At 33.1% G+C, this 21,456-nt stretch overlaps 1 protein-coding gene across 1 annotated transcript in view; it reads right to left on the bottom strand.

Annotated features, from left to right (window-relative positions):
• The window catches only part of LOC145284906 (uncharacterized), a 77,182-nt gene that overhangs the window by 21,737 nt on the left and 33,989 nt on the right, over nt 1–21,456 (bottom strand). Inside the window, exons 7-11 of the mRNA XM_080133983.1 lie at nt 18,062–18,614; nt 9,877–10,102; nt 5,358–5,539; nt 3,557–3,827; nt 1,726–1,928 (exon numbers count right to left, since the gene is read on the bottom strand). Coding sequence (XP_079990109.1) covers nt 1,726–1,928; nt 3,557–3,827; nt 5,358–5,539; nt 9,877–10,102; nt 18,062–18,614 — 1,435 coding nt within the window. The remainder of the gene's footprint in view (nt 1–1,725; nt 1,929–3,556; nt 3,828–5,357; nt 5,540–9,876; nt 10,103–18,061; nt 18,615–21,456) is intronic.

Consider the following 21,456-nt stretch of genomic DNA (forward strand, 5'->3'; position numbering starts at 1 on the left):
TTTTTGATTTTTTAAAGTTTTAAAATATTTACTACGTTTATTCTTATGTTTTGATTAACACCCTCCACCCCCACCCGAGCACACACACCGAAAAACACCCGGGCAATGCCGGGTACCCCCGCTAGTCTACAATAATATCAAAGAAATATTGCAATATATTCATTTTTAACCAATCCTAGATTTCGATTTCAGTTTTTGGCAAATAAAATGCATTACAACTAAACTTTGAGTTCTCTAACTTCTTTTCTTTTAATGAATACATGGCATTTTTAAGCAATCGCAGCATATTTATGTGCATTTACTGCAGATTATTTGGAAACCATTCATTTCTAAAGATTTTCAGTAGAATATTCAGATTCCTTGCACAAAAATAAACTTACATGGCAAATTTTATTGCTTAGTTTTGTGTTTTAACAAAGATATAGCATTTTTACTGAAAAAGTAGTGCAAAAAATGTGACAAAACGCATATGATCTTAAAGAGGTGAAAATATTCAAATGTGCAAGGCATAAAAATAGTCATAACTTCCTTGATTTTAATTAGATTTAAAAAATGAAATGAAACAACTTAATATGAAGAGAATTTTAAAAAATAATTGGATAAAAATCGTACAAGCAATAATTCAACAATGTTGGTTTTTGCATCAATAAATTGGCCATTTTGATTATTTAATCTATTAAATAAAGTAAAGTTTTAATTTTGTGTGTGTGTGCCGTTTGTCTGGGTGAACTTCAGAAACCAAACAATTACACCAATAGACCATACATCAGATTCAGTATGACTACAATCTTGTACAACAAAAAAATATTGTAATATTTATTCCAATTTAGTGTACAGGTTGTGATGGGGGCTTATTTTTTATATTCTTACTAGTAATTGTTTCAAAAATAACACTGAAAGTAGATTAATCAGCTTTATATTTTGTGTTGTCTATTGTATTGAACCAGTTATAAAATGGGTTGTGAGATTTAGCTGTTTGAACAGGTTTTGATTGCCATACAACAACGTAATGTCAAGTCTATGATCAGAGTCATGTTTACGATAGGCAAGACTTAGAGTTTCTTTGAACCTGCTTGTCATTTATTGTATTTAATGAAGCTTTAGCATCTCTTGAATCAGAGGATTCCTATAAATTAATTTCAGTGATAGTTCTTCAGTAGAAGTTTGTTGTATCCAACATGAAAAAAAGTCAGTAGGATGCATGTCTAGAGATTGAAACTAGTTAGCTTATAGATAATATGGTATTGTATATCGTGCCAGCTCATCTCATTTTTAATGTTTGGCTTTATTGGCCTCATTGGTACATTTGCTGAACAGAGGTTATCCTACAGACAAATCCATTACGCTAATATGATCATGTGGAGAATTTATCATTCTGGGTCAACTCTTGCAGAAGCATAGTGATCTTATATCGCAGGAAGGTTGGCTAGTCAAGGAAAAGTTAAGAGCAAGTAATTAGATAGGACCACACAGAGCAGAATTCTAAGACGCCTAACCTGCAGACCCGTGTGAATTTGCCAGTGACCTTCCATCATATAAAATAAATTTGTCTGACCTCTGAACAAGGCAAAAGTGATGTTAAATGAATTGAAGATCGATATTTTGTATTTCAACGATGAAAATATTCATTAATGGAAAACACCCTACTAAAAGCATTTGTTTTTTTTTCTTTTTTAGAATCTTGACTGATGACGAATATTTTTGGAAATGATAAAAGAAACTTACGTTCAGTTGATTCAAATCCATCTGGAAATACTCTGCAAATTTTGCCAATTTATCTTCTTGAGATTTTGGTGTTTTCTCTTTTTCAGGGAAAACTCGTGCCAAACAGCATTTTTCCAAAAATTCCTTTAAGTCCCTGTTTATACCGACCCAATAATAACTGCCTTGCAGAATTGACTTTGTACGTTCCACTCCACGATGAATACCTACAAGAATTATAAAAAAAAAATACAATAAATTCTTTTTAAATGCATCCACACATTCTCTAGAAGGGGTTTTGTACTTTGGTTTGTCACGCTCCTGTTGGAAATTAAAGCCGATAGATTGAATGGAAAACATATTTCATTTCAGATGCATCCATCATATCTCAAACGGGGTTGGTTCTGTTTGCTGGTTAATTTTTCAATAGTTTGGTCAGTTTGAAATAGCAGTTTCAGATATGTCAATACTTTTAGAAGAGTTTCTGTTGGTTAGTCTGTTGTAAAGTTGAGATAATATTTTCATTGCTAAACGCACAGATTGAATGAACATACGTTCAATGTTTACAAAGTAATCTATCTTATATAACCCCTTATCAATATTAATAAAAGAAATAAATATATATATATATATATATATAAAAAATTACATCTGGAATTCCAATAACTCTTTATAACAAACTAATAAATTAATTCACAAAAAAATGTGTTTGGTTTGTTTATATAGCAAAGATAAAAACAAATTAAAATCTGGAAAGTTTAACATTTTATCCACAAAAAGAAAAAAATGGATATTTTCAGCTTCTGCTAGATGTTATCTCCCTCAAGTTTTGATATTTGACACAAAAAAGTTTTTTTTGTTCCGTAACTAAATATTTAATGAAATAAGAGTAAAAATGAAGAAAACTGGTGAAAAATTGTTTCATAAAAAATTTGAAAAGACATCGAGGATTTATCTACTTTCCTCAACAATAATAATAAGGGGAGATCTTTTTTTTAAGCTACAAACTAAATTTGATTTCCAGTTAACATTAATAGCATTTTGAATGGATATCGGTTCTTTTAACAATTAATGAGATCTTTCATATAATTCTTAACAGTCTCATACTAGAAAAATGTAGTTGATCCAAAAGCAAAAAAAAAAAACAAAGGTGGCATAAATCCAGTCAGAGATGATTTTCCAGGTAAAGAACTAATCTAGTCAGTATCAGCAGAATGGTCGTCTTATGTCAAGACAAAAAGCCATCACTGAAGAATTTAAAGAGACTTAGTAAATTTTATAAAACGATTCTGATATCTGATTGATTTGTTCTTAACACAAATGTAATCGTCCAAAACTTTGTGGACATACCTTCCTAACAATATTGTAATGCTTTTCATAACAATTGATAAATTTTTTCAGCAAACTGAAGTGTTAACAATAAATTTTTTTAAATAAATGATTTGAGAAATTAGTTTAAAAGATTTTGATTTACCTATTTAGATGTAATGTATTTGTATTAAAAACAAATTAATATTTTATAGAAAGTATAAGCATGTTGGCAAACATGACTGTTGCCGACATAAAAAATGTTTAAAGGAAATATAATTGGGAAGTAAGAGCCAGATGAATTATAAACAGATTGGACAGAAAGGGAGATCTTAGCAGTAACTTTGCATATTTATATTTTCTACTTAAGAATTAATGCAAAGATGTCACACATAAGTACATATATCAAAATAAATTGTTTTGGACTAATTTCCCAAGTATATTTAAAATATTTTACATTGCCAACAATTATGTTTGTCGATCTTTCAAAATAATGAATCCAAAAATTGAAATAACAACCGTGGGATCATTTGAAATAGATAACAACCTGTTCTTAAAATGTGAATCTCTGTGAGGATTTTCTGTTTTTCGGCAGACGTCGTGATAACTTTGCGTAAGCCACCAATACCTTCATACATAATGTGGTAAAGTAGACCGTCCGCACTGACTTTATAATTGGCCGACTCTTTCTCAACATATTCAATCTCTTCTGGTGACATATAGTTCTTCTTTTTGTATCCATTAATCAGAAACAACCGTAGACACTCATATAACCGACTTTGCGCAGCTTCTGATAATTGAACTGGTTCTGCTTCAGCCTAACGATAAAACAAAATTAAAAGATTAGAACATGTGAAGATTATATTAGTTTACAAAGTAAATCTAAATAACTTAAGATTTGTCTGTTGGGGCTAGAGTTAAAAAATAGCGGTATCAAAAAAATTTTGGATAAATTTGAATAATTTTAAAAAGCGAAAATATTTTTGCTTTAGCTCTTTACATCAAGTAGTTTCATGCGTTGTTTGGAACGATTTCCATAAAAAATATTACAAGCCACATCTTTCCTAATTATTCCACATTGCAAGAGAGAACCAGCAATAACTTAATCATCATTGCTCCTCAAAGTGCTGCTATTGATAGTTGCTGCCTGTATAAATGTTGACAAATGGTTTTAGAATACGATTTGGAAGATTAAGGAAAATCAGGAAGAGAATGGATTCTTGAAGCAAATTAGTATTGATTGTATGCACTCTGGACTTCTGCCTCTCAACAACTACTTTCATAGTTCTATTAAAGAATTTAATGATTGCAAAGACATTTCCAGATATTCTATAGCTACCAGGCTTACAAAAGACCAATACACTATTCATCCAAAATTAATCTATTATTGGAAACGCCATAAAACATCTATCATTTTGTATATCTGATGATATCGACAGTGACACTTCCTTTGCGTGTCAACTTCAAGAACATGTTGCTAAATTGATAAGTGAGACTCTTCCACGTGTTAAAATGGGAAAATATTTTAGTAATGGATATACTGGGCAATATAAAAATTACAAGAATTTTCTGAACTTTTGCTACAAAACTGACTTCTATCTCAATGGAATCTGATCATTCTTTGCTACCAATCATGGTAAATCTCCATGTGATGGCGTTTGCAGCACCATGAAAAAAAAACATTTTGAAGTCTAGTTTGCAGAGATCCATAGACAATCGACTTTTGACATTTAAGGCTGTTAAATCTTTCTGCAAATTTACCATTTATAATAAACATAATCATCAAGAAAAAATTATTTTGAAGATGATTTAATGAAGGGTGTTAATCTATAACAACTTTTTTTCATAATGAAAGTATAGATGGATATATTTTACCTTCAATTTTGCTTTCAAATTCATTAAATTCCGTTAAAATTACCTCTTTTGTATAAAAAGAATGGCATAAGATTGTTTTTGCATGTAACAAAATTTGAAAATGTTAATAGGTTTAATCCAAGCACTAAAAAACATGTTGACAAGACTAAGTATGGAGAAGGAAAGGAACATAAAAATAAGAAAAGAAAAAGAAAGATAACGTGAAAGAGAGAAGAAAAAAGTAAAATGAAATCCAAGTGACAAATTCAGAAGAAATCAGTTTTATTTAAAAAAAAAAAAAAAGTTTAAAGTAGAATTCTTTTTCTGAATAACAAAAAAAAAAGCAAAAGCTCCTCTCTGACGAGTTCACTAACAACTCGGATACATATATGGATGTCGCTTAAAATATTTTCTGTGAAGAGAGAGAGAGAAAGATATAGAGCCAGATAGGCAGGAAATGCCGGGATGATAAGAAAATAAAGCTTTTGGCTGACCTCTTTAATAAGATTTAAGAAGCTTTCTTGTGCTGGACAACGATTTGTTTCAGATTTCCTTCGTTCATTGGAAAGCTCACACACAGGACAGGTCTTTACAAGAGCTAATGCATCTACCGTCATCCCTTTCCAATAATAATCTTTCAATCTGGCAACAGTTCTGAAACGTTCAAGATGAGTACCTGCAACAAAGGATTTTAAAAAGAAAAAAAAAACACATTAAAGTAGTAAATACTTTATGAATACTAGGAGGATCTGTGTTCCGGTGTTGTCAAGGAAAATAAACAAATCAAGAAACTTCTGCTTCCACCCTTGAATCCCATATTACTATTCAAATTGTTTCTATAAATATAAATTCTCAAGTTATAAACAAAAATAAAGCGTTTCATTTGCTGTTTATGAACGTTTTAAATGGAGACTGGAAAGTATTCATTGATGAAACAAAACAAATTTGCCTCCCCTATTCATGAATCGTTTGAAACATTTGGTGAGAAAGGAGAAAAGATGAAGCAAGCTAATACATAACAGAGATGAAGAGAAAAAAATAAAATGAGAGAAAGGAAGAGAGAAATAAAGCGGAGTTCTTACATGTCTGGAAAATAAAAGAAGTGTTATTTACGTATTTAAAAAAAAAGTTGGAAACGAAGTTTAATTAGAAAGAATAAATGATGTGGGGGGGGGGTGTAATTAAGATTTGCAAAATAATAGGATTTGATGCCATGCCAATTTAAAATAATAGGATTTAGAATGTTCCAGATATAATTATTGTAGAAGGAGCCCATAAAAAATGGACTGCAAGTGACTAAAGAGAGGAAGAAAGTCTTGAAATAAGGACAGCATTGATGAGTATGAACAATTTTCGGTTTTTCATTTCACATGAAAAATCAACTTTTAGAATCTGGACAGAACTAAAACAAGATAAGAGCATGCACAAATGCTCTATATCCTTTAAGGTAGAGCTTTATAATAATTTATAATTAGAACTAGCTCATCTCAACATTTTGCTGGGGTTTAACAGTGGACCCGACACTCAGAACCCTATTATACATTTTTATACACTTGAAGGTTTTCAAGTAGATAAGGGATATATTTCACTTCCCATATTTTGTCCTTTAGTCCTCCACAAAAAAAAATAAATAAATAAAATAATAATAATAATAATAATAATAATAATAATAATAATAATAATAATAAATTGCAGGAAAACCATTAAATTTGCCTGAAAAGCATGTCAGTTCAGATAAAAATATACTTTAATCATTTCAAATCTTTTTTTCCCCAATAGGTATTTGGTTAAAAAAAAAAAAAAAAAAATACTGCTGACTTTCTTTGTATAACAAATTGTTTTTCGGGTTTTTTTTTTTTCAATTTATAAATTGTACAAATCCAAATTTTTTTCTTTATAATTACAGAAGACAAATATTAGAATTCCACAATTCCAAAATTATTAGCTAAATATTTTTTCAATAGATACTATTTTACTGTAATTTCAGTAACGTATACTACTTTTTTTACCCTATCATTAAATTGTGTTGACATGTTTTTACATGGTCCAACCAAAGCTTTTACTTTTTTTAAATATTTGATTAAATCAATAATAATTTGGAGGTATTTTTTTTTCAAGATATTTCCCTTTGTCGAAATCTCCAAAACATGCAACTTCATTTCATTGACAGTTTTGTAAATTATATTATTTTTTAAAATACATAAATTATTTGGCAAGATGTCTTTTATTCTTTCCTTTACTAAAATATTACATTTTTTTTCAAGCATCTAGTATATATGAAAAGATATCATTTTGTTTTCATTGAAAGTTGAAATCATATTGTCTAAAAGAGATGCATAAATAAAAAGGTGTTAAAAAAAAAAAAAAAAAAAAAGACATGAAATGTTAATCACCCATTACCATGACAAATAACATTTGATCTGAGAGTCTATCTTTCAAACTTCTCAGTCTAACACTCATAGGCAACATGAATTGGAACAAATACATTGAGGACATTGTCAAGACTGCTGCAAAGGTGGGCTTTCTCTACTATGCTAGGAAATTACTCACACTAGAGAGCATCTTTACAAAGCCATAATTAGTCCATGCATGGAGTATTGTTGCCACATTTGGGCAGATAAATCAACCACTAGTCTATCACTGTTAGAAAAAAATAAAATAAAATCTAATAGGTTTTGCACCGTCAGTGCCAGCTCCAATCTGTTCCATTCCCGCAATGTTGTATCCCTGTGCCTGTTTTACAAGTACTTTAATGGAATGTGTGCTGATGAAAAAAATACCTCCAAATTATCATTGATTTAATCAAATATTAAAAAAAAAATGCTTTGGTTTGACCATGTAAAAACCTGTCAACACAATTTAATGATAGGGTAAAAACGTAGTATACTTTACTGAAATTAGAGTAATATAGTACTATTTCTAGTCGGAAATAGTTGGTGCAGAATTAAAACTGTCCGCGTTTTAGGTTTTGTCACGCACCATTTCAATGTTTTAGGGGGTAACTGGTAGTATTTTTGAGCGTGCTTAATTGAAAAAGAATAGTTTTCATTTTAAAAGTCATTTAGAGTTTAATCTATGCACATTACTTTGTTGACTGTTATATAATCTATTTTTAAAAATACCCGCAGTGGCTATATAAATATGGAAAATGTAGTTGATGCCAATGTGGAAGGTAAAAACAGAAGTGATAAGAGAGAATCGACAAATTCAAGACAAACAGCAGTTCTGCAAGCGTTGCTACAAAGGTCTAAAAGGCGCATCTGAGAATGAGGTGCAATCAAAAATGTTGCCACAAAATTCGGTATAGGAAGAAATACTGTTGGCAGAATTTGGTCACGAGCACTAGACAGTTCGTCTGATATATCGGTGCCAATGGATTCTTTGAGCCGTAAGTTTCTTTGTGGCCGAAAAAAGGACTATAGTTCACAGTTGGCAAAAATAAACATCATTCCCTTGAGAAAAAGAACCACTTTGAGGTCTACTGCTCAAGCATGTGGAATACCAAAGACAACGTTGATTGCAAGGATGAAAGATGGCGAAATTTGGGCACATTCAAATGCTGTAAAACCGCTTCTCACGATAGAATAAAAATGTTGCGCTGATTTTTGCCATTCGCAGTTGGATTTAAATAGAGGAACTTTTAGAGAAATGTTTGATGTCATACATATTGATGAGAAATGGTTTTACACGGCGCAAAATGCAAGGAAATTTTATTTAGGCAAAGACGAACATGACCGTTTAAGAACCACTAAAAGCAAGCGTTTCATTACAAAGGTAATGTTTCTTGCTGCGGTGGCTCGACCTCATTGGGATCCACATCGCAAATGTTACTTTGACAGGAAGATTGAAATTTGGCCATTTGTCAAACAAGGGGCGGCTAAACGTATCAGCAGAAACAGGCCTGCTGGAACAATGGTAACTAAAGTCATGGATACAATCACGAAAATTCAGATTCGTGAATTCCTTGTTGAAAAGGTCCTTGTTTCTACATGGAACAAATGGCCAAGTGGATTCATTGCACAACAAATCATAATTCAACAAGATGATGCTAAGCCACACGTACATCCAACGGACCCGGTGTTCAAACAAGAATCGGAGAGATTAGGGCTGAACATTGAACTGGTTAACCAGCCTGTAAACAGTCCGGATCTGAATGTGCTTGACCTAGGTTACTTCAATCCAATCCAATCCATTCAACACCAAAAGGCTCCAAAGAATATTGATGAATTAATTGAAGCAGTTGAAACCAGCTTTCAAGAATTAGAAAAATCAAAGTTGAACAACATTTTCCTGACATTGCAGGAGACAATGGAACAAATAATTTTGGCTGATGGTGGCAATAATTACAGGCTTCAGCATATGTCAAAAGCACAGCTAGAAAGAAAAGGAAAACTTCCCACTTCAATTTTGATATCAGAAGAATTGAAAAGTAAATTAACACAATTGAATAAATAGATGTTTTAGCTTTTTGCATTATTTTTTGGTATATTTCTTTAATTATACATTGTAAGAATGTATGTACAATCAATTGTTAATTTAATTAAGTATAATTATTTGGTTAACCTGTATTTCCTTTCAAAAGTACTGCCTTATAAAACTTGAAACTTGTATGCATCAAGTATTTCCAACCAAACTGAAAATTTTTGTGCACCAACTATTTCCGACCGGAGGTAGTATCTATTAAAAAATATTTAACTAATAATTTTGGAATTGTGTCCCCTCAACATACATACTCCTGATCAACCCGACAAACAGCAAAATCACACCTCTTTCACTGTTGAGGTCCCAAGATGTCAGAAAGCCTTCTACTATAATAGTTTTTTTTTCCCTTGGACTGCAGAACTTTGGAATTCCTTCCTTGTTTCTTGCTTCTCAGACTGTACTAATCTGCAGAAGTTTAAATATAATGTGAACATATATATTCAATTCTCCAGGGTAGATACAATCCCAATGTTTTGGATGAAAAAAAAACAAAAAATAAAAAAAAACAATAGACATGAAATATTAACTTACCATCTTCTAAAACATGAGCTTGCTTCAGAAGTTTAAAACGTTCCAATTCATCTGTTACAGTTTTTTTCAATTTTGTGCCCGATTTATAATAAAGTCCATCTTTTTCAATAACATAGTTTTGAGCCGTTTTGCGTATGGTTCTTTTGTAATCATCATTTATGCCTGGTGGATATTGCTTGTGTTGAATATAGAGCTTTAAGGCTGAATAATACTCCTCCAATGGAACCTGGTTAAAAGACAAAGATAGAAAATATACTGAAAGAACATCTTTGAAAGAAAATCATTTTAAATTCACATAAATTTAAAACGAAATAACATTAATTTTATAAGCAGATGCATGAAATTTAAGTTATCTTTATATATTATTAATGGGGCAGATTGCTGAAACAATCTTTCACTTGGTGTTTGTATCACTAAGTGAAAGATTCTTATGGAATATTAAGATAACCTGCCCCACTGTATTAGATGATGTCCAAGTCATAAACACCAAACAACTGGCTTGATGCATAAAGTTTCAATTTTCTGAAGTTCTAATGACATCAATAAAACTGGGGAGATTACACTGCATGTTCTTCTTGAATGCCAACCTCATCACATACATTCATAAAAATGTATCTGCAGACAATGTTTCAACTCAGTAGCTGAGAAAGTTTTGGGTATAAATACAAACACATACAAATGCAGTAGCAGGACTACTTGACATTGCAGGAAAAAGTATTTAAATATCATCATCAGAAGCCTTGCTGTTTTAACAATGCCGGCGACCACGGCTCTCCAAATTGTAGAGTCATGGTAATATCGGCAAGACAAGTAATGGTTGTAGTTTCCCATTGCTTTCCATCTTGATTCGGGAGGGTGGATCTCCCCCAGTGAGATAAACGTGTTCCTAGATACCAACCTGGAAATTTCTACAACTCCGCACGATACATACAGCGCCTAGTCTTCCCAAATGGTCACCCATCTGATAATAGACTCATTGTAGCTTAACTCCAGTGATCTGGCGAAAACCAGTGTGCCATATTTAAACATACAATTTATAATTAAGCAAAATACAAAATTTGCTGGTTTCAAAAAAGAAGCGAGTCTTAAAGACAGACTTAGATCAGATGACCCCAGAGGAAAATAAATCTGGACTGTATAGGGAAATGTGTACAGAACAAGAGGGCACACAAAAAAAAAAAAAAAAAAAAAAAAAAAAAAATGGATGAATGTTCTTGAATTAGTCGATGTAAAACAGTTTAGAAAACAAGTTCAATTCACAAGGGAGATCCAAACAAACCATGGGAGAATGTAATACGGATGGATTTGAAAGAGGAATTAATATAAAGAACTGTCCAGAGACGGATCACTTTGGAAGTAAATTTCTAAAAGCCACCCAACACATACCAATGTGTAAAAAACATGTTAAACTGGTTATAATGTGACAGAATGAATAAGAAACTGATAATTCTTGTATCTATATATTATTTTCAATTGCATTCATAGAAAGAGACACAAGAAATATAGAATAGATTCATAGGAAAATAATGATTTAATTCAAACTCATTTTCTTTTTGTACTATCAAGACTGAAAAGCTACTTGAGGATAAAAGATAATGAGTTTCAGTTGAGGTTGATGGCGAGATATGTTAATAATTAGATACAATGGTTGAAATGGGACAAAATTTGATATTTTAAGAGGATGGCTCGACAAGAATTTGTTAACAATGGATTTAAAAACGACTATGACAATAGTACTCCATCTTAGGACATATCTGGCTCCTATTGCATAAGCAGGGAGATATTTTTCTGTAACAATAGAATGATTCAACCATTATTTCAACAACCTTAAGAACAGATTTGATGCAAGTCTTATTTCAGGTTTGGAGTAAAAGTCAGTCTTAGAAGCTTATCAAAGAAGGTGCTTCTTCAAGGAGGAGGTCATTCATTTCAACTGGAGCAAAGTCAGGATCCGAGCATTAGTGGTGAAATGAGGAAAGACTGGTTTAGATATATTAAAAGTACCCCCCCCATTCTTTTGCATCCTGTGCTCTAGGTTAAAAGAGAAATAGAAAGATCTTTATCGTTAATGCTCTACAAAGTGTTGCCATAGATGATTTTGTCATCTGCATAGCTGTCAGTGAATTATCTTTAATGATGAGAAAAAAATAGGGCGAGAATGGATCCTCGAGATATATTAGTGCTTCACAACTACTTGTATAAACTAATCACTAAGAATTTGATGGCTGAGAATACATTTTCAGATATTTCAGAGCTAGCAAAATTGAAGCAAACCAATATTTCATGTTTGTCAAACCTTTTTAGATGGCTTCAGTTACTAGAGATTTTGAATATCGCCATTGTTAAATTACTTTTGCATACCAATAAAAGAGGCAGTTCGCATTATTTCAAGTTTGGTCTTTTCACTTAAAATTTTCATGATCAAATTTTACTGTAAAGTCAATTTATAAATTTTAATTATGGAAAAAAAATCATTTTATTTCCAAAGGAACATCAATTTCAAATCAACCACCGACATAACTGACCCATTAAATTATCGCCCAATTAGCCTCCTCTCTTTTTGCCAAAATATTTGAGTCCTTAATTAATCAAGCTGCTAAACTTCTGTCAGACCATCAATATGGATTTAGACAAGCCCGTTCTACTGCAGATATTCTAACTAATCTCTGGACGTTTATACCAAGCACTGAATAAGGCAAGGGAGGGGAGGGCAGTAACCCTAGATATATCTAAGGCTTTTGACAGGGTATGACACGATGGTCTTCTCATGAAAATAAAATCCTATGATATTAATGGATGAATGCTTAGCATAATTAGATCCTTCTTATATGAGAGAAGAATCCAGGTTGTCCCTGATGAGCGTACGTCCAAAAAATTTGATATAAATGCGGGTGTACCTCAGGGATCGATCCTTGGACCTTTATTATTTTTGATATTCATAAATGACTTACCTGATAAAATTGTCTCTGAGATGAGTATATTTGCAGATCACACTCTATATAGCAGGCACGTGGGGAATACTATTAAGAACATTTTTTTTTTTAAATTACATTTTCATCCCAAACAAGGCACATTGCCACTTTGGTGTAGGGGGATACTATCAGGGACATAGGCATCAGGGGTACTGTGTAGGGAGTTGGGCAGTAAGATGTTGGTTCATGTTGCATTTGAACTTCTGCATGTCAGTACAGTTGGTGAAGCAGAGACCCGGCAGGGAATTCTAAAGTCTAGCTGTCCTGGGGAAGAAACTACTGGAGTAGAAGGCTCTCTTACATCTAGGGATCTCTACTGTGAAGGGGTGGGATTTAGCTGCTTGTCAGGTTTGTCTGGGGTATTTACGTCGAGGGGGCACAAGTGCTTGCAGTTCGTCAGCGCATTCACCGTTAAAGTACTTGTAGAAAAGGCAGAGAGATGCAACATTTCGTCGATGGGACAGGGGCTGAAGTTTAGATGCCAGTTCAGGACCTATCAGATTGGCGACTCTCTTTTGAACCTTGTCTAGGAGCGAGAGACTAGTGGCAGATGCACCAGCCCAAATATGACAACAAAACTCCATACATGGGCGAATGGTGGCCTTATAGAGGTATAGGATACTTTCAGGTGTTAGTAGCTTTCTAGTACGGTAGAGAGAGCCTACCTTCTTCGCAGCGTCCTGGCGATACTCTCAATGTAATTGTTACAACTCATGTTTCCTGAACGTTAGGCCAAGGAGTTTAAAGGATGTACTTTCAGATATAGAGTCATTGGCCATTGCTATTGATGGAAGAGAAGGTTTCTTGTAATTATTGAAGGAAACAAGTTTAGTCTTGGCAGCATTGAATGTGACCAACCATTTATGTCCCTATTCCACTACAGATCGGAGGTGATCCTCTAGTGTTTTTGCCATTTCTTTAGATATGTGTTCATTTGTTTTCCTGTCGTGTCTGTTATAGAGTGTGGTGTCGTCAGTATATATACCCATCTCACAGGCAATTTTGTCAGGGAGGTCATTTATGAATATTAGGAATAACAGAGGTCCTAGGATAGACCCCTGAGGCACTCCCGCATTTATATCATTGTTTAGATGTACGACTGTCGAGGACAACCTGGATTTTTCTCTTATCTAATAAGGATTTAATTATGTCATGTATTCTTCCAGTGATACCATATGATCTGATTTTTCTGAGAAGACCTTCATGCCATACCCTGTCAAAAGCCTTAGATATATCTAGAGCTACCGCTCTACCCTCCCCTGCTTTGTCAAGTGACTGGCAAATACGTTCTGAGATTACAGTTAAGATGTCTGCTGTTGAACGGGCTTGCCTAAATCCATATTGTTTGTCAGTCAGAAGTTTAGCATCTGTAAGGTGATGGACTAGAGCTCAGTTAATTATGATCTCAAATATTTTGGCGAAAAATGGGAGGAGGCTAATGGGGCGATAATTTACTGGGTCAGTTCTTTCGCCAGAATTCTTGAAAACTCGTACTACAGAAGCAGTTTTCCAGCAGGCAGGAAAGCAAGATTCATTAAGGCATTTGTTGTAAAGTTTGGAGAGAACTGGAGCTACTTCGGCGGAGCACTTTTTTAATAGCACAGTCAGGATGAGATCAGGTCCACATGCTTTTGCAGTGTCAAGATTTCTTATGATAGCATGCACCTGAGAAAGGGTGATTTTCAGATCGTCTAGAGTGGCGTCTGTTCGCAAAGGAAAGTCAGGGAGAGGGTGGTTGGCAGGGTCCAGTGTGGAGTTGGAGGCAAACCGACTGGCAAGCATGTTAGCCTTCTCAGTTGCAGAGCAAACCTCATGATTGTTGGATAGTGGGGGGATTGTTGATTGCCAATTATTTACTACACTGTTGTAGATTTTCCAGAAGTTGTGGGTTCCTAATTTCTGTGCTTCGATGCATCTTTTGGTGGTTTCAGTAAATTCTCTTTTAGCTGTCGCTATTTCTTTCTTAACGTTACTTCTGGCTTCTCTATACTTCTGCCTGTTTGAACTGGACTTATATTGGTTAAATCTGCGGTACGCATGCTGCCTTTTCACAATGGCGGCTGCACAAGTAGAGGGAGAGTGGGGCTTGCTATAGAATTTCCGTGTGGGAACATGTGCTTCAATTGCTGTTTTGAACCATTCAGTGGTCTCATTTGCGCACTGTTCAGCAGAAAGTGAAAAGATATTTCGCCATGGGGCATCCCTGATGAAATCCGATGGCTTCCCAGTCAGCCATTTTATAATATCTCGTTGTTTTGAGCAGTGGCTCTTCAGTTTTGGCTCTAAAGTTTAGGGCTATTTCAACTATTACCACTGCATGATCGACGTTCCCAAGTGGGCTGTGGGCATTATTTACAGTCATCGGGAACTGTGGTCAGAAACAGATCTAGAAGTGATGCGTGTTGTTCTTGCTGGTCTGGGAAACGGGTTGGAAACATAACCATCTGTGATAGGGAATGAGATATAGAGAAGTTATATGTTGTCATATCAGCTGCGTCTGTGCGAGTAGAAAATCCAAACCAGTTGATGTGGTGGACATTGAAGTCACCAAATACATGCACTTGCATCTAAGGTAATGGCTGAAACCCTAGAGGAAGACTTTCAGTCTATAGTGGAATGGGGTCAAAAATGGATGGTGACATTCAACGCTGCCAAGATAAAGCTCATTTCCTTTAATAATTACAGAAAACCTTACCAACCACCAATAGCTATGGCTACAGATACTTTACCTGAGAGCACTTCGTTCAAGCTCCTTGGCGTAACATTCACAGGAAACACGAGTTGGAATAGATAGAGAGATCATTGCTAAGGCTGCTGCAAAGAATCGTGCTAGAAAGTTACTTACACCTGAAATTATCCTGTACCTCTACAAAGCCGCCATTCACCCATGTATGGAGTACTGCTGTCACATTTGGGCTGGTGCATCTGCTATTAGTCTCTCACTCCTGGACAGGGTCCAAAAGAGAGTCGCCAACCTAATAGGTCCTGAACTGTCATCTAAACTTCAGTCCCTGTCCCACCGACGAAATGTTGCATCCTCTGCCTGTTTTACAAGTATTTTAATGGTGGATGATCCGACAAACTACAAGCCTTTATACCCCCTCGACAAAAATACCCCCGACAAGGAGCGAAGTCCCACCCCTACACAGTTGAGATCCCTAGATGTAAGAAAACCTTTTACTCTAATAGCTTCTTCCCCAGAACTGCAAAACTTTGGAATTCTCTTCTGGTTTCCTGCTTCCCCAACTGTACTGACATGCAGAAGTTCAAGTGTAATGTGAACAGACCTCTTGCTGCTAAACTCTCCACATAGTACCCCTGCAACTTAGGTCCCTGATAGTAGCCCCCCACATCAAAGTGGAAATGTGCCTTGTTTGGGGTGAAAATGTAATAAAAAAATTTAAAAAATATCTTCCCTAAAGCTAAGTAATCTTTTTTCAATTCCTAAAGAAAACATTTCATCAATTTCAAAACATTTCTTTTTCCCTTAAACATGTTTATGAACTTACTCTGCTTTTTCCTCCCAAATCCAGAACATTGGCTCCTTCAAACTCACATTTTGATATTTTTGCATCGTTGTAATCTCTAAGAAACTATATTCATCCAAAACCAATTTATGCACCTCCCCTCGACATTATCTTGTTTGCCCCTTATTATTTTTTTCATCATGTTCAGTTTGTTCATAACCACAGCTAATAAACCACCTATTTTTATACAATCATTTGTGTTATTGTTCCTTTAGCATATTTATTGTCATCTTCAAAGAGGTGTTCATAAACAGATAATCTTTTTTTTAATCTTATACTTCCTGGTATTACCACATAAAATCAACAAAAAGCTGAAAAAAAAAAATTACAAATAAATAAAGCCATGGTGTGTAGAAGAACGCTTTCAGGGTCATGATTGACAGGAGCTCCTTTGATAACCAATAAAAGAGAAGAGGCGGTTGCTAAATTCTTAATGTTGGTCCTTGTTTCAAATAACAAAATACAATTGCCAAACTACATATAAATAAATATGATCAGCAGAAACCAAAGATCACGCATAAGACTATAAAAGGAAATTAGACTAGTAATGGAGTGCTATTACAAAAGCAACCCTAAACACACAAATGAGCTCTTTTGTAAATCTACAATAATCTCAAAGTTAAATCATTTATATACCTCATGTATCTAAATAATACAATGGGGAAACAGTTACATCTATATTGTAATTAAGCGTGAAGATACTGCTTAGATATGCATTCCACACACCCGATTTATAAAAATTTAAGATGCAAACTGTCTGTTCTTGGGAAACATTACAATTTGCCATGGATTAGTTCTGTGTAAGTTTGCAAAAAAAAAAAAAAAAAACAAAAAAACTTATGAACATAAAAATTTTAACCTTTAATGATTGATTAAACTCTACTCCTGAACAATAAAACATACCCCCCATCCTATTTAAACTTTAGTAGAGATGTTTCTAATCAGAGAAAAAAAAAAGGAGTATGATGGTGTACAAATAACAAATGAAAGACAAAGCAAACTTTTTTTTAATAATTTTCCATAAAGTTTAATTCATTTTTTTTTGTAGATATAACGCTAATGCAGATTGTGAAGTCACAAGAAAACTAATAGTGCTTGTTAAGATAGCATTAACAGATTGATTTTTTAAAGATGACCTTGTAAACAAAATAATATTAATTATCATGTCAAAAACAGTAACATGTCCAAATATTAGTCAAATTCATTGAGTAGAAAGTTATTTATAGTTGAAAGTAATGTTTACAAAAAATTGGGGAAAATATTGCATTTTTCGTAGATGTTTTAACATAGACAGTATTATTTCAAACACAAGTGACATAACCTTGAGGCTAACATGTTGGCTACCTTTGAATAACGGTTAACATTTTTAACCTATAGCGATAAACTTTCTTTTTTACTAAAAACACAATAGCAGTTTTTCTACTCAATAAAATTTTGTAATATTTGGATATAAACAACAATTTAGTAATATTATCTTTCGTTAAAAAGACATTTAAAAACTCAACCTGTTGACTAATAAGAACCAAATTAATAATCAAAACCGCAAAGGAACTAATAATTAAAATATAATTGTGAGTCAGAAACTTAGAAAATCTGACTGACCAAACTTCTATTAAAAGCAAGGACTTTTATGTTCTAAATGAGTTTTTATAGCCTTTAACAAAAAGAAAACTATTTGATACTTACATCTCTATTTTCTCTCTTTTTACGAACACTACCTTTTTCATCATCCATTTCATCAATTTCCATCTCTGCATTTTCTATTTGTTGGGCTTGTTTGCGGGGTGACGGAGTGCAAGTTGCGCCACGGTCTTGCTGTGATCCGCTAGATCGTTCTACAGAATTAGTAACGGATTTTTTGGATCGCATGGAAGCAGATGAAGTAACTATTATTGGTGTGTTCTTTTTACTTGAAGTAGCCGATGTAACAGGCGTAGAATTTTTATTATCCACTTTGGAATAAGTTAATTTATTACTTGCTGCATTCTTTGTTTTAGCCCTTGTAACAACAGGTGTTTCTGTTTCACCTTCATCTGGGGAATAATAAAGGACTGGTGACGAGTCGTCATTTAACGAAGAACTTTTCACAGGTGAGTTAGGGGTTACATAAACTTCGGGCAGGATCTTACTGATCTTCATCAGTTGAGATTGAATATCACGCATCTGTGCATCACTCAGATTAGGATCTAAATCACTATTTGGTTGGCGATAAGAAATACTAGAAGGAAGACGTGGTTCTCTGGAGAAAAAAAAACAAAAAAAACAAAATTAAATAAAATTTTTCAAAAAGATTTTATTATAGAAAAATAGCTGTACTCACCTGGTGCTGCCTTGGGTGCACTAAGTTATTTTATTTATTTTTTTATTGTACATTTTTTTTTTTTTTTTTTTTACACATACAGAAAAACAAAGAAAATTTTAGGGTGCTTCTATATTATACAAACAAAAAATATATTGAATTCCAAGTAAAACAAATGGTGCCTACGTAATTGTCAGGTCTCAAATTACTGTAACATATCCAAAAATTACGAAAAATGATAAGATAGAAAAAAATTAATGAAAAAAAAAGAAAATTTGTGAAAGGAAACAAATAATTCCTTACACTTACTAAAAAAAGAGATAAGTTAACAGGGTAGATAATTAAATTCTGTTGCTTATGTCATGTGACGAACATAATTCAAAATGTCCGACAAAATTTATTTGCCATATAAATTATATCGAAAATAGTTTTTCATTAATTATTTTTCTACCTATCATTTTTTGATAGGTTACTATTTGTGACATAACAATTACATAGGTACCATTCGTTTTATTTGAAATCCAATATTTTTTTGTTATTATAATATAGAAGCACCAATTTTAGTTATAAGGTAGACATTCTCTTCTTTTATATTCTTTGATGAAAAACATCACTTTAGCCCCTTAATAATTTTTTTTCAGTCATAATAGAAAAATGTTTCCATTTCACTAATCGTTCAGGTGAACTACATCATTTTTTAAATAAACTGTAACAAAGTGTTATTACTTATTAATAACATGGTACAACAATTACGAATGAAAATTTGTTTATATCCATATTTACTTGCCTCCCATGAAAGAAGTCAGACAGAAAGACATCGTTTTTAATGTGGGGGAAATCCAGTACCTCAAAAAAGTGCACTCTGGATTAAGACAAAAGTTGCCGCCATCTAGAAGGGTTTCTCCTTCACTGACTGAGGATAGCAAAGTGAAGTATCAGAATAGATACTACACTTTACGCCTAGTCAAACTAGTCAGAATCAATATCAGTTTAAATACTATTTAATTCTAAATTTTAAAATCCTACAAAATAACTGTGCATGTGAGATTTCAACATTTTTTAACTGTTTCACAATTTTAATTAGGTTCTTTTTCAAAAAACAAAAACAAAAAAATCTTATTAAATTTATGCAGTTAAGCATTATGGAATTTTATTTCAATTGTGACAATAATCTTGAACATGTCTAAAATTGGTGTTTGAGTGATCCAAGAGATTTGAAATTATTTACAAAATGCGAATTTCAAGTGTTGATCTTTTTCGTCCCACCTCCCACCCTTGTATCACATTATATTTTGTGAGACATAATATATATATATTAATCTTTATCCTCAATATTAATATAGGTCTAGGATTAATATACCTATTATATATCTACAGTACTATGAGCAATGTTCCTTTAAAGCATTAATACATTAAATTAAACTTTGCTCTTCTAGACTTCCAGTCTAATTCCCTTTATAAAATGTATACACACACACACACTAGTAGAAGGAAAATATTTAGAAGATGAAAGTTGCTCTGTGATTCTTCTTCCTAAATATGTTTTTGACAATCAGTTTAACAGACCGGCCATTTCAGTGGCCTTTTATTTATTGAACTATGGTATATATCTTGGGTAGTATCAGTTTCGTTGTGGTATTTTTGCCTTTACAAGGGAATGCTGACGAGGCTGCCTGCAGGCCAGAGTGCTTCTCCTCTGGGATATTGACTCTTCAATCACACTTTCTGACCCTGGTGTCACATTTCTTGCTGTAGGAAAGAGATAAATATCTATGTCTTACGTAGTTCTAGGAGGTCCAATCTCCCAGACCTTGCTTTCCCCTTTGAGAAGGAGTTAGTTAATCACTAACTGCCTGAGGATTTAGTACCGATGACTGCCAACAGAGCTGCCTTGGCTATTTCATTTTCCAACCTATCTCCGTTTAACATCAGGGAATCCTTGGTTCTGATACTTTGTAATTTACACAAGACATGGGACGGATGATAGCAATTAGTAGAAACAAGCCCTGAAAGACCGATTGGATGTTCCAAGGAAATAAAATGCATGCTATAGCATCATCCTGCAACATTTAAGTATTGACAAAGAAAATGTGCAGAGACAAGTAAATAGGGATTTAGTAAAATTTACTTTTAGTTACAAGTTATTTTATTTTCTTGTTAATTTTCATTTGTTTTTGTTCATTAAATTTTAAAAAAAAACATTAAAAATTGGTGTTATTAACAGTAAAATCATTAAGAAATGTTAAATTTGAGAAATTGTAGCCCTATTTTTTTATCTAGAACAGAAAAAGAAGAAAGCAACCTTGAATGGCTTTAGTTTTTTTTACTAATGTTTTCGAATTGAAATTCTTCTATTTCAAAGTGATCTTTTTCAATTCCAAACGTAATATTTTTTCTATCACTTTAGTGCAATAATTTCATCATTAATACAAGCCATGGAAAATTCGGTTTTAAACAAAAAGAAACAAAAACAATATAAAAAGAACTGTTTTTAGTATTTGAAAATAGCCACAAATTTTACCAATTCTGATACTCAAAAAAGTTCTGCTTTTTTTAGATTTCCAATTAACCGTCTCAAAACTAATATATATACATATATATACATACACACACACAGTAGAACCTCGAGATATGGCATTAAAACTGAATAAAAAAATACAGTATACTATATAATACACATGTATATAATCAAATTACATTATGAATAACATCATAAGGTGGGGGAAATACACTAACCAGGGGCTGGAAAAACATTGTATTCCACATCGTAACCTGAAAAAAA

The sequence above is a fragment of the Euprymna scolopes genome, chromosome 9, assembly GCF_053919585.1.
Source record: "Euprymna scolopes isolate OS-2025 chromosome 9, ASM5391958v1, whole genome shotgun sequence".
Lineage (NCBI taxonomy): Eukaryota > Metazoa > Mollusca > Cephalopoda > Sepiida > Sepiolidae > Euprymna > Euprymna scolopes.